The 15,007-nt window shown below is 45.5% G+C and overlaps 2 protein-coding genes across 2 annotated transcripts in view; both read right to left on the reverse strand.

The window, feature by feature from the left end:
* The window catches only part of mmp23bb (matrix metallopeptidase 23bb), a 6,942-nt gene extending 6,413 nt beyond the window's left edge, over nt 1-529 (reverse strand). Inside the window, exon 1 of the mRNA XM_056611910.1 lies at nt 255-529. Coding sequence (XP_056467885.1) covers nt 255-347 — 93 coding nt within the window. The 5' untranslated portion in view covers nt 348-529. The remainder of the gene's footprint in view (nt 1-254) is intronic.
* A 3,221-nt stretch (nt 530-3,750) lies between these two features.
* On the reverse strand, nt 3,751-14,079 carry ap2m1b (adaptor related protein complex 2 subunit mu 1b). The gene is made up of 11 exons (XM_056611684.1): nt 13,657-14,079; nt 12,302-12,420; nt 10,542-10,807; nt 8,449-8,531; nt 7,399-7,534; nt 6,835-6,982; nt 6,325-6,444; nt 5,410-5,545; nt 4,891-4,988; nt 4,690-4,801; nt 3,751-4,521 (listed from the first exon to the last, which is right to left on the reverse strand). Exons 2-11 carry the CDS (start codon nt 12,373-12,375, stop codon nt 4,387-4,389), a joined length of 1,308 nt encoding a protein of 435 aa, XP_056467659.1. The 5' UTR covers nt 12,376-12,420; nt 13,657-14,079; the 3' UTR covers nt 3,751-4,386.
* Between the last annotated feature and the right edge of the window lie 928 nt (nt 14,080-15,007).

Here is a 15,007-nt window from a genome sequence, read left to right on the forward strand (position 1 = left end):
TTTAGCTGTTTAGGTGCAGTTCTACGTTTTTTAAATGCAGTTATATGTTATGATGGTTCGTTTTAGGTTATTGTGAAGTTGAAAGTGTAGTAATAGGTTATTAGGTGTAGTTTTACGTTATTAGGTGTAGGTTAAGTTGTTAGGATAAGTTTTAGGTTACGTGCAGTATTACGTTGTTGGGGTTAGTTTTGGTTATTCTGTAGTTTTAGATTTATTTATAGGTTATAGGTTATTAAGTGTAGTTTTGTACTCACGTTTCCGTCCCTTCGCGTCGCGGCACCGCAATGCTCAAGGACTCCCGCGGCGAACAGCAGCCCGAGGAGGGCTCGCATCCCGCGGCTGCACATCGCCGCTCAACCCGCTAGACCTCTCTCTCTCTTTCTCTCCCTCTCAACCTTCCCGACCCTGGACCGTCTCTCTCCAGGAGGAACCTCAACCAACCCTGGATCTCTGATCTCTGAGTTCCGCTCCCCCGTCCGGTGAGTCGGCTCCCATCGGGGCGGGGACACGACGCGAGATCTTGCAACCCTCAAACCCTCCACCCACCATACCCTCCGACCCGCGGCACGTCACTCACCTGGAAGTTCACCTGGCATGACCCTTGACCCGGGGGCTCGAGACGTCCTGCAGGGCAGATGTCGTCCAGATGTGTTCGTCTCATCTCGGGAGGACATCTGTCCAAACATAAAGAAACAGAAGGTTTCTAGGAAGTCCAAGTTTATTATCCTCGCTGTGTGTTTATTGCTCCCCGTTGTATTATGCATGATGCAACCTCCACAAACCTCTTTAAGAAGCGTCGCAGGCCTAGCCAAAATAGATTACAATACGATTTGAACGCAGATATATGTGATAAAATATACTATGCTAAGTTATTGATGATCGATATTAAAGGGTAGGCTATATATTCTAGAGGCATTTCTTGTCATATTTGTTGAAAAACTTCCTTATATCTCGATAGTAATAATTTAATCAAATGGTCTCACTTTTCTTTTTTTTATCCTGTAGATCTATTAAGCCGGTCCAATAATTTCATTCGACCCAAATTAAATGATTGGACAGCCTACCCATCTGTCTACTTGCCTCTATGCCTAGCATGTTTTGTTGCAGTGGCTTGAAGGCCTGAAGGGAGGGGTTGAAGGTTTTATACTTTCAAAGTGTATCTTACTATTGCTGGTTTCTCCAAGTGGACTGCCTGGCCCACCCTACTAAACGAAAGGCCTACCCTTTGTTCAGGCACAAACCAATGAAATCCCAGCGACCAAACCTTCCTTGTTTAAAAGGAGTGGGAGTGGAGTGACAAACGATGGAGGGATGATAGAGGAGACAGAATGATGAGGGATGATAGAGGAGAGACAGAATGATGGAGGATGATAGAGGAGAGACAGAATGATGGAGGATGATAGAGGAGAGACAGAATGATGGAGGATAATAGAGGAGAGACAGAATGATGGAGGGATGATAGAGGAGAGACAGAATGATGGAGGATGATAGAGGAGAGACAGAATAATGGAGGATAATAGAGGAGAGACAGAATGATGGAGGATGATAGAGGAGAGACAGAATGATGGAGGATGATAGAAGAGAGACAGAATGATGGAGGATGATAGAGGAGAGACAGAATGATGGAGGATGATAGAGGAGAGACAGAATGATGAGGGATGATAGAGGAGAGACAGAATGATGGAGGATGATAGAGGAGAGACAGCATGATGGAGGGATGACAGAGGAGAGACGTGCTAGTTCTCATTCTTAAAATACCGTAATAGTGAGCAGTAATACTGTATTTGTGTGTATGTTTATACAAACACCAATCTTTCACCAGTCTATGGGCTTTCTTTCGAGCTTGGTCACAGTTGTATTTTTTACAGGAAGTCTTCTGATGGTGCATGCTAAGTAGCTTCTGTTCTCTTTAAAAAATCCATTGTTTAGCGCTGGCATTTAGCAGCTTGGCAGCTAGCGTTGCGCGGCCGAGCCAAGCGCCTGTCTGTTGGCTGCTACCAACATCAGTCAGCGTTGGGGGGGCCTACAGTTCCTGGGGCCCCTTACACTAGATCTAGCTCATTTCACTCGTAGCCTAGCGAGCTACTAACTCCTAGCCTAGCGGCAAGTTAAAATTTGTAGCCTTGCAACTCTGGCATGTTTAAACTCTTAGCCTAGAAATGTTTTTATTCCCAGTCTAGCAACATGTGTAACTCTCTTTTTTGAACACCTAGCCTAGCACTATTTAACTCCTAGCATTGCAATGTTTTAAGTCCTAGCCAAGCAATGTTTTAAATCCTAATCTAGCGACATGTTTTAACTTCTGAAATGTCTAACCTTGCGATGAGAACCCAGTGATGAAAGGATCACTTACTGTGGAGAAACATAGTGTCAGAGGGAGTGGGTGGTTGACTCAAACTGTCTTTTGGGTCCCGAGATTGGAAACCTTTAAGAACCCCTTGGTCTAGTGTTAAGTGTGTTGGACTCCCAGTCGAAAGGTTCTGGGTTCGAATGCTAATGTCTGGTCTACCTGTAGGCAGCCTCGAACAAGAGGCCCCCTAACCCCAACCTGCTCCTCACTGCGATTTCTCTGTCTTCAGCGCAAGTCCCTCTGGATAAAAGCCTCTGACACATGACTCCGTTGAAACATGATAACGATGTCGATCGTAGCAGAGCAGTTTCGTTCTGGACCAGCAGGACTGTAAGGTACAGCACCCAGCGATACTGTGGGGGTTCTGGACCAGCAGGACTGGGAGGAGCTGGCGGCTCCACGACACAAAGCAGACCGGACCACCAGTGCGTCCAGGACAGCTGAGCGACGAGCTTTTAATTACGCTGTCTGTCCATTCATCTGTCCATCTCCACCACACACCGACACACACACACACTACCACCACGCACACGCTAACACACACGCTAGCAACCCCGCACACGCTAACACACACGCTACCAACCATGCACACGCTAACACACACACACACACACACAACCCCACACTAGCCCCCCTAACCCCCCTCTCAGCAGCGAGGGTGGCTGGCTGGTTGCCAGGCTGACGGTTCCCACATTTCACCTGATTACTTTCCATCTTTCCCACAGCTCCGGGCGACCTCCAGCCCCGCGCCTGCTTCTTGTTTGTCTCGTGGGGACCCCCACCCTTCCATCGACACGCAGCAGGCGCAGCAAGCACACCCCGCATTCCTCCACCCGCCGTCACCGTGGCAACAGCCATGTTAGGGAGCAGGGATCGGATTGAGCCGTTAAAAGACTGTCAAGACTTGGAGCTGGAACATATCCAGACTAGACGAGACCGAGGCTAGACCCAGACTAGACCAGTCCTAGAATAGACCAGGCCCAAATTAGGCCAGACCTAGAACTAGAACACACCCAGACTAGAATAGCCCCAGACAGGACCTAGACCCGGAACAGAACTTAACTAGACCAGAACCAGACTAGACCAAGAATAGTCCAGAGCAGATTTAGACCCAGATTAAACCTCAGCCTAGAGCAGACGTAGATCTTGAATATACCTAGAATAACCCTGATCAGATCAAAACTAGATCTAGAACACACAGACTAGACATGACCAGGCCAGAGGTAGACCAGACAGACAGATTCAGATTAGACCAGACTAGATCTAGACTAGACCAGAATGAAACAGAGTCAGACTTGACCTGGACCTAGACCAGCCTAGATATAGACTAGACTAGAGCTAGACCAGGGCAGACAGGACCGGAATGGACTGAAACAGGCCAGGACCGAAGACATCCAGACCAGAGAACACACCAGGAGGTTGTAGTATTGATTCGTTTTATTTCAGATCAACTGGCCGCTCATCTTACATCAACACACATTTGGTCACGACAGAATACACCTGGTACATTACAGCCTTCATCATCATCATCATCATCATCATCACTTTAACACAACCAAGGAGACGTTATACTTTATCAATGGTATATATAGGATAAATATCTTATATATGTATGAATATATAAGATATTTATGATATGGCAGAGAGATACTCTGGAACACACACAGACAGACAACTTACACTAGTTACTTTAACTACTGTAGTACTAAGGACAAGGTATTACGGTAACTACTGTAGTCCCAACTAGTGTACTGCAGTGTGTACCGTAGTAACTCGTGTACTACTATAACTACTAGTTACCGCGGTAACTAGTTCCAGGTGTAGCTGAGCTACCCTGACAGCGAAGGGGTGGGATCTAAGAGCTACACCAATCAGCAGGGAGATAACAGATGATTGACAGGTCACGGTGGTCCACGTAGAAGACTACAGCTATAGGTTGTAGGGAGTGGAGGATTGAGGGAAATAGTCCGGGGACTGGCCAAAGGGCGGAGGGGAGCTGGGAGTAGAGGATTGTGGGTAATTCTGTTGTTGGCCAATCAGCATCGAGTCTCGTAGATCCCGCTGCGACCGATGTAGCGCACCCATTTGATGACATCATGGTCACTGTAGTTCAGCTTGGATTCAAACACCTTGAGGTATCTCACCTTCAACCCTGACGGGGCGAAGGGAACCTGGAAAACACAGACAGGGTTAAGCACAGACAGGGTAACACACAGACAGGGTTACACACAGACAGGCTTACAGACAGACAGGGTTACAGACAGACAGGCTTACACAGACGACCTTACAAACAGACAAGCTCATGTATGGAAAAAGGGACAGACAGGCAGACAACTGACCTCAAAGTTCATGGAGATGGGGGGGCGAGTCCACTTCTTCTTCTCATTGGTGGGCAGCAGCTCAATCTCAGCACTGATCTGAGACTCCTTCATCCCAGCCATGCGCTTAATCCTGCACGCACACACACACACACACACACTCACATTGAATACTGGGTGACAAGCAGGAGTGGGCGGTCCAAGTGCCGTAGCTCCACCTACTTCCAGACAATGGCGTTGTCGCTGGCCTTGTACTTGGCCTTCCCCTTCATACAGATGACCTGCACCCCGCTGGTGTTCAGGGGGGTGGGGATTCGCACCTGGGACACACACACACAGCCTTACAACACAACCCGACAACCCCCAACACTTCGACCCAGGGTCACTGATTAGACCCTGTACCCGTGACATCAGTGCTCCCTGTATACATGCATGACAAGACTAGTGACTGACTGACTGACTGACTGACTGACTGACTGACTGACTGACTGACTGACTGACTGACTGACTGACTGACTGACTGACTGACTGACTGACTGACTGACTGACTGACTGACTGACTGACTGACTGACTGACTGACTGACTGACTGACTGACTGACTGACTGACTGACTGACTGACTGACTGGCTGGCTGGCTGGCTGGCTGGCTGGCTGGCTGGCTGGCTGGCTGGCTGGCTGGCTGGCTGGCTGGCTGGCTGGCTGACTGACTGACTGACTGACTGAGTGGATGTGAGTCTGACCTCGATCTTCTGGGCGAGCAGCGAGGCCTTGAAGTTGGACTTGATGACCACCTTGACCTCCAGCTTGGTGCGGCCCACCTCCCTCACCAGGGGGATGACCCTGAAGGGCAGGATGATGTCCTTGGTGGTCCGGTACCTGGGAACACAGCCAGCAGCTCACGTCAAACCACACATCGACCAATCAGCGCATTCCCAGTCGGGTTTGACCATTCATCATACAGTTCTTCTCCACATAAATCGCCCAAAAAATGTGCTTTCTTCTTCATGTTATGAGCAAACAGACATGTCCACATCTATATATATATTTTTCAAATCTTCCTGTTTCAAACTTCGAGGGAATCACACAAAGCGTTGCCTGTCTTACTGCAACGTTGGAGAAAAAGTTCCTCAGAATCAAGTATTTGGCCGCAACAACGACAGAAGTACCTAGGGCGGGGCGTTTGATTGAATTTTGATCGCGATTACGATTTTAGCGGCAAACAATCAGAAAATTAACATAATCCGAGTTTTACGATTTATTTTATTAGATATATTATTTTTTATGATTTATAGAAAGGGCAGAACCGCTGGACACATATCTGTATATCATTTTAGATTGGAACATTTTCTTTTTGATAATTTTGTGTATTTTTTTAAGGCGAAATTTCAGAGTTCTCAATTACAACTTGATTTTTTGGGAGAGACACGCTGAATAAATACAACATGTTTTCAAACTCAAAAATAATTGTTTGAATAATCGTGATTTCAATATTGACTAAAATAATCGTGATTATGCTTTTTCCCCATAATCGAGCAGCCCTAGAAGTACCCGGACCCTCAAACATGGGGCCCTTATGGCAGTATTTGTTCTGGGTGTGGGGGACGTGGTCTTTTGGGTCCCAGGATAAAGGGGGTTCAGGACGGATGACCCCTGACCTCATGAGCTCGTAGTCTCCATCGGGGGGGATGAAGCTGATGCTGCGCTCCGAGTCAAACTTGCTGAGACGAACACACTGGTGGAAGGTGCAGTCGTCTATCGCTATGGACTGCTTCCCACTGGGGAGACGGACAGACAGATGGACGGGCAGACAGACACAGAGGTAGACAGACGGACGGACAGGCGGACAGAAAGACAGACATAGAGAGAGACATTCAAGTTATGAAGCGATTTAAACAAATGTCTCAAATTTAAAGTATCCATTAAAAGAGACATACATAAATGTATTTATAATTATATTATATCATTATAGTCATTATTCTAATTTTGATAGACATTACAGAGCCCTATCAGGGTGAAACTATGAAATATATGTATATTCCAATAAATTAATCATATTTTTCTTACTGCGAGACAAATGACATTTAAACAACATGTTATTATTATCATCTTAAAAGAAAAAAAACATCATCTGAAGCACGTGTGAGCTTGGTGGGTTGACCTCTAACCTCTTGGCCGAGTCGTCCGACGTGGCTCCCTTGCCTTGCTGCTTGTCAATCACGATCTTGTCGTTCATTCCAAACTTGCACTCGGGCATCCCGCTCAGATAGCTCTTCATCACCACCCGGCCCGACACATGGGCACTGAGCACCTGACCTACATCAACACACACGCACGTTAGTACACAAACATTCAGATATACACATTCGCACAGACACACATTAATAAACACACAGAAATTAGAACATACAAGCATCTTAGTACACAAACAAACAAACATTAATATATACACACACACACTCACACATTAATAAAACACACACATTAGTAAACAAACATTAATATAAACACAAATTCGCAGACATATTAGTACACCACAAACCCAGACGCGGACATTAATATACACATTTACACATACACACGTCAACACACATAACAGATTTCTTTCCTTTTGACACTTGATTTATTGATTTCCGTCAAGATGTAAAGAGTATTTAATACACACACACGATTTTGTAAAAATACACATAAATATAAATATGATAAATATGAATAGCTGTATGTTTTCTGACCTTGTGGGGACATGAGTAGGTTGACGCTCTCCAGGACGTCTAGGAACAGCTCGTTGCGGCGGTACTTGATGCCTTCACGCCGCCAGCCGATCTGTCCGGTCACCTGGCTGGTGATCTGGGACTGCTCGTCCTTACTCTGGAGACAAGGGAGACGGGACAACGTTACTATGGAGACAGGGGACACCGTTACTATGGAGAGAAGGGAGACGGCCACTGTTACCCTGGAGACCAGGGAGACGGGACGCTGTAACCCTGGAGACAAAGGGGACGGGACACGGTTACTCTGGAGACGGGACCCTGTTACTATAGCGATGGGACAGTGTTACTCTGGAGACAAGGAAGACGGGACAATGTAACTCTGGAGACGAGACACCGTTACCATGGAGACAAGGGAGACGGGACACTGTTACTATGGAGACAAGGGAGAAGGGACAATGTAACTCTGGACACGGGACACTGTCACTATGGAGAAGGGGTGCTGCTGCCCTGGAAACAAGGGGCCCGGGAAACCCATGTTCACACTTCATTTTGATATCGGTATTGGCGAGAAACTTACATGATGCTGTGATGCGGCAGGTCCGTCCGAGGAGAGAAAACACACATTTTACACTTTGTTCTTCTATGTTGTCATGGTGACCCTACCATCCTATAGGACACGTTCTACTATGTTGTCATGGTGACTCTTCCATCCTATAGGACATGTTCTTCTACTATGTTGTCATGCATGGGGACCCCATGGTGTGTGTGTGTAGTGTGAGGGTCACCCACACACACACACACACACACACACACACACACACACACACACACACACACACACACACACACACACACACACACACACACACACACACACACACACACACACACACACACACACACGCGCAGAGTTGAGGAAGCGCACATGCGGTGTGAATAAAGTGCACATTGTAAATAAAGTGTAAGTACGTAATCAAACGCTTTGGTTGGGATGCGGCGATGCGCCCATGATGAATAAAGTGCACATACAGTGTAAATACAGTGTCAGTTTGTGTGTAGGGACTCTCTGACCTGGCTCTTGATGCCCTGCTGGGTAATGAAGGTCTTCAGGGCTCCACTCTCTGAGTTCTGAGGGTAACCGAAGTCCAGGATCTCTACAACAAGAACCGATAAGTACTGGTCAGAAAGGTTCCTGGGGAACAACATAGTCATGATAGAAGATGTATACCTATATGAATGAGCAGTCTAGCCCCACATACATCAGGGTTTCCCCCAGCACTGTCTTGTTAAGGCGGCCGCCTTAACAAGACTAGGGCCCCGCCTTGACTACCAATGTATTAAAAAAAAAAGTTGAAAAAAAAAAGCGAGATTTTTCTGCCATGAATAGGGTAAGCCCATCATCTTCTCACTATCTTAGTTCAAAATTTAAAATATTAAATATACAACATTGACTTCATTCACTCTATGTGTAGATAAAGACAGACCTGCGAAACTGCAGGGCAAGAGTCTTACAGCCTGCATGAAGATCAGCATCAATGGCCCACCAGTGTCTAAGTTCAATTACAGCAGGGCGCTAGAACTGTTCTTTGCACAGCCACGCAGAATTGCATGCACTGATGCCTCTTGTCAGCTGTGCCGCAAATAAGATCCAAAAAAGGAACTGTAAATAGTTGAATTTGCATACAAAAGTTAAGTGTATTGTCCATTATTTGTATTTAATTTGCACTTTTCTTTAATTGTATTTTGTAGTGTCTGCATGTTTGCACAACATTTGTACCTACTGTTGTTTATTTATATGGAAATAAACAGTCGTTTATTTCATTCATGCGTACTGGCATCTTTGAGCAAAATACCCCCAAAATTTTTCGGCGCGGCGCTTTGCGCCGTGCAAACAACACCACCGACTGATTACCACCTTGACTGAGACATTTACTGGGGGAAACACTGTACATAGTTTTCTAAAAGACAGAATTTGTGTACAGACATGCATGAGAAGTCTCGTCCCACAGACATAGTTTTCCGAATGATAATATGAGGGACAAGAAGATATTTGCGGAGGAGGGGAAACACAGGGTGACCATTAACGGTGAGCTTCTATCCTGGCTTTCATTATAAAGCTTAGACCATCAGAATGAAAGAATCAAGACATCAAAGTAACGTCTGGACAACATTATCACTGAGACACATCGCACAGCATGAGAAGGACCGTGGACCTCTTGTTTCGCCTTCTACCCACGCTGCACTCTGTTTGGGTTTGATTCGCATGATGGGGTCGCATTCCGTTCTGTCGTGTAACACAGCGTATTTCACGCAGAAACTAATCGACGCGTCACCAGCGCAGGTCTCCGTTGAAGCGTGTTTCAGATTCCGAGGGCTTCAGTCACATCCGGCAGCTTTCTGCAAACCTGTTTGTGGTGCACTTCCATGTTTGCAGTTCCTGTCTTAGTTTTTCTTTGACATTTCTCCACCTCATCTGGAAGTCCCTAGAGTAAAGCGTCTTTCTGACTTCGCTTACCTCGACTGTTAGATCAGAGAGCAGAGTACAGAGCTGCAGCGCTGGATTTTCTTTAGGTCTTGATTTTCTCATCCAGCATACAAAAATCAAAACCTAAAAAAACTACAGCACCACAGAGTGTCATGGCTTCCTGGAGATCAGAGCACTCCCTGTCTGTCAATAGCTCGGCTGAATTCCAAAAAGTATTCCAAAAGTGTTCCTCCATAATGCTCCTCCACTGAACCTTCCAGGAGACAAGCAGTGGCACTTAGGGGCTGACGGGGGGAAAGTCTCAATTCGCAGAGCCTATATGTGGGAATGAGTCCCAGATTTCCTGCTCAAATAACACAGCTTGGCTGCCAGTCGGGCTGTGCACCGAGTGGTACCAGTCTGCAGTTCGTCCAACAGATGGCAGTGGGACTCCGTAATGGGATCCAGCAGCTACACACGTCTGAACTGGGCGCCTTTCTTCTGTCCTCACTCAACTCAACTCCTGGTACCAATTGACCATAAAAAAAACATGGACCCCAACACATACGGATCCTGGGCGGGGTCCCCCTGCAGACCAGAACGAAGAGAACCCTGGTAGCTGTTCTGCAAGGTGGGGTCGGGGGGGGGGGGGGGGGGGGGGGGGTAAGGATGGTTCTGAATTGATGTGATGGTTCCGTACCGTCGAGCAGCTCATAGATGAGCACGAAGTTGTTCTTGATGTTCTCCTCGCTGATCTTGCTGAAGTAGGCCGTCATGACGTCGCACATCTTGTACAGGAACTCGAACACCATGGCGGCGTTGACGTTCTGCTTGGTGACGGCCGCCAGCCAGATGTTGGAGCGCTTGACGTGGAAGAAGCTGGTGCGGGCGATGTTGGTGACGGGGGAGCGCACCTGCTGGCGGGCGTGGATGACGTTCACGCGGAACGCATCCACCGCGTTACGCCTGGACGCATGGGAGACAAGAACCCGTTACACACCTGGTCACACACGCCACACCTTTACAGCCGCGCACCTGTACACACCCACACACCAGCGACCCGCAAAATTTAAAGAGCCACGAGCTGCAACCGGCTGCAACGCATCATCGTCATCTAAGCAAATATGGCTGAAAGCGAAACGGAGGAGCTGGTGATTGCCCTCATTTCATGTTCATTTTAAAATTGTATGCGTTCACTTTGCACTTTTATGTTTACACCCACAGGTACACCCACCTGCACAGGTATCCCCTGTACTATAGCTACACATCTGCACAGGTAGGTATCCCCTGTACACACACTAACGATACAACTGTACAGAAGGTATGTCTGCCAGCAAGCCAACCACTAAGTTTTAAATCCTTAATTCAATGGTTCTACCCAATAAGTATCAGATGTGTCACCCAAAGCTTTGTCATCACAAGAGGGGGGCTCGTCTACCCTCGTCACTGAGCAGCACAGTGTGTCATTGGATTAGGCTGTTGCCTAGCAACAGCTCTCTGCATCCCAGACCGGCTTCACAAAGCATCCTCCCTCCCCTCTGCATCTTGATTGCAGGCCCATGTGACGTGTCCCTCTGGAGTCCTGTGTTGTCTTCTACGGTCACTTAGCTGATGTACCAGAAAAACTTTTTTTAAACGATTGAGCTAAGGTTTCGCCTGTGCATCATGTAGGGCTCCCATGATGGATATGAAGTGTTTGCCCCCCTTGCAGCCAGCTGTGGCGCAGCGCCACTGCCAGATTACCAGCGCCACCGCAATCAGCAAAGCAAACAATATGTGTTGTATACATTTTTTATAATAATTTATGTTTTTGACCTATTTTTCAATAATTTGTTAAAAACAAAATCGTAGGTGCCCCCTACTGCACCCACTCAAATGTTACATTTTCATTATTGTGATTAATGAAACATTGTGGAATAATATTGACCTCAAAATAGCGTTGCAGAATAAAAAGGAAAAAAAAACACATGACGACGTTGAAGTGATGCGGTGGCATCAGCTCATGAATGGCTTTAGACTAGAAGGCATTAATAGAAGGGGTTACAAAACCAGACTTAATGATAGAAAGAAGACTACATATCTAATTGTGGAGACCTGAAGCGACAGTATTATGTAACCCAGACGATGGGATGGCTACAGAGTAGCAGAATGAACTGTATCGCTGTCACCGTATTTTCAGCATTTCACACAGTGCGCTTGCTGGATCCTCACCTCAGCTGCATGCACACACACATCAACATAGTGCACCTCAGCATCGTGCACATCAACATAGTGCACCTCAGCATCGTGCACACCAACATAGTGCACCTCACACACACCTCAGCACCCGTGCACACACACAACAACATGGTGCACCTCATACACACCTCTGCACCACTGCTGAAAACATAACCTAGGGAAACAGGGTAGCATCATATCATGCCCAGTACCAACAGGCAGGGAGACAGTATGGACACTCACCCGATGTCATCCCTGTACACCCGGGAGATCAGCACCTCCCCCTTGTGGTTGTAGATGAACAGTCCTCCAATCATGATGGATACCTGGCAGTCACTCAGCCACGCCCATTATCTGCCAGCCTATGGGGAGACAGCAGAGCAGACTTTAAAAAAAGTGCTGCAGGTAAGACTCGGGAGCAGAAAAGAGTGGAAGAGAGGGGAAATTAGCTGGGAGCGGGAGCGGTTTGAAATCGAAATAGTCTACTACAGAGGCTGCTGCAGTCAACCAGAACAGATATTCTCACTGCCCATTTCAATCACTAAGAGCTGACGGATATATATATAGATAGATATAGATAAAGATATATAACCTACAGCACCTTTAATAATACTAGCATATATATGATAGCTGTTAAATCTTATCTACAGCACCTTTAAGACAAAATATGTCATAATAACGGATATTTTAAAGATCTGCATTTTGACCTTAGATTAAAATGATCCCAGAAGGGAAATTAGGTTGCCACAGCAGAACGTACAGGACGTTGTATACATTTCAATAACAATAACGTTTCAATATATTAACAGAAAGTAGACTGTAAAAAATGAAAAGTAGACTTTGCTTCTACATTTCTACGTATTGAAAACACAGTCTATGCTCCATTATGGAAGCTATGACAGAGCGTTACATCAGTGTCTATACAGCAGACCAGCCTGGTCACAATATTAAGCACAATCAATTATTTACAGTACTATTAGTAATAATATTATATCTTTAAACTATAATATATTTAAAATGAGTTAGGAATACTACATTTGTTATTGATCCAACACCATTATGTGATCAATTAAAATGCCATATTGAAGGCTATTTCGTTTACATTGTAAGAAGTATTTTGTTGACCCACATATTGCATTGGTAGATGCTATTGTTATCGATCCTAATCTAAGTATCGGAATTTCTACATTTATATATTTATATATATATATATATATATATATATATATATATTTGGCTAGCTGCTTAGCTTAGCCGATCATCTGATGGTGGGTCGTGTTCATCCTGATGTTCATGCAGAGGCTTTATGTTATGTTATTTATATTGAAACACAGATATGTCGAGATCCGGCGTCAAGAGAACCAAGATAACATGAAGAATATCATCTGACACCGCTAGCCAGCGAGCTAACCGAGCTAGCCGAGGATGCTAGCTCTGCTGCAATGCAGACTCTTAACATGATAACACACAAAATATAACATGTAAAAACACGTCTAATCGTACCTGTAACACAACAGTACCCCACACACCGCTACACACCAAATGCACCGCACACACCAGGAAGAATAATCGGTTTACACGTCAAGAACCGCACTCACCTTCCCCTCCTCGGTCTGAAGCAAGATGTCGACGACTGGCTGGACTCTGCTGTCAGATGATCCCAGAAGGACGGGATGCGAACCAACAACCAGCACCAACACACAGCTCCCGGGATGCGACCGAACAACAGCACCAACACACCGCTACCAGGATGCGACCCAAAGACCAGCACCAACACACCGCTGGAGGGATGCAACTCAACAATCAGCACCAACAACACACCGCTGGAGGGATGCGACCCAACAACCAGCAACAATACACCGCTGGAGGGATACGATCCACCAACCAGCACCCACAAACCGCTGCCGGGATGCAACCCAACAATCAGCACCAACACCTGGATGCGACCAAACAATCAGCACCAACCCCGGGATGCAACCCTTACAATCAGCACCCAACAGCACCAACACCGGGATTCAAACTAACAACCAGCACTACCTAAACTTCCTTATTTTCTTTCTCCTTCCTTATTTTCCTTGCATTTGTTTAGCACCCTACTCGGCTTAATAGCCATTTAGTGTTGTCTTGTACACACTACTATATACTTGAATGAGAACCGTGTTATAAACTTAAAACGAATGTGTTTTATGGATTGAACACACAACTTATCAGAATGACTAGAATATAGACAATAAGATGTTCATCGAAGGCCCACACACGCACACAATAAAACCAACATTTCATGACTCCAAAAACAAGCTTTTATTACATTTTTAAAAATAAACACAAACACAAAGGTCTTTCGACAATATGTCAATAAATAAAATGAGTAATATTCACATGAATGAGAATCCAGTGATGTCACAATAAATAACAATACATGTAAATAAACCAATATCCTTGGAGGAAACATCACCATTACCCCGCAGTGTGTGTGTATGCGTGGCCATTTAGTTAGAAGGGTGAAATAAAGCTCCTTCATATAGTTGTGTTACATTTGTACAGTACAAGCATCGGTATTGTTCGTTCCAACAGTATTTCATCTTCAGTGTGAATTAATCTAGAGTGAAAAACTACGTGAGACACGACAACTACTGGAATAGGTCCCCTAAGCCCCGCCAGCCCGTCCTTGAGCAGGTCCTGCAGGGGGCATCGTGGCAGAGCCAGGACCCCCGGCCACAGGGTGATCAGGGAGTCCCTTCTCGTTTAAATAACGACATGTATAAGAAGATTGTTATTCATAATAATGATAATAACAATATCATATATAAAAATATAGTTAATAATAATATTATACATAATAATATTGTTATTAATACTTTTATAAATATAAATATTGTCATTAATAATATTATAAATATCAAGAAGATATTAATAATAATATTTATTTGAGTTTAGTCTTGATTAGAA

This window comes from Gadus chalcogrammus, chromosome 16 (assembly GCF_026213295.1).
Source record: "Gadus chalcogrammus isolate NIFS_2021 chromosome 16, NIFS_Gcha_1.0, whole genome shotgun sequence".
Taxonomy (NCBI): Eukaryota; Metazoa; Chordata; class Actinopteri; order Gadiformes; family Gadidae; genus Gadus; species Gadus chalcogrammus.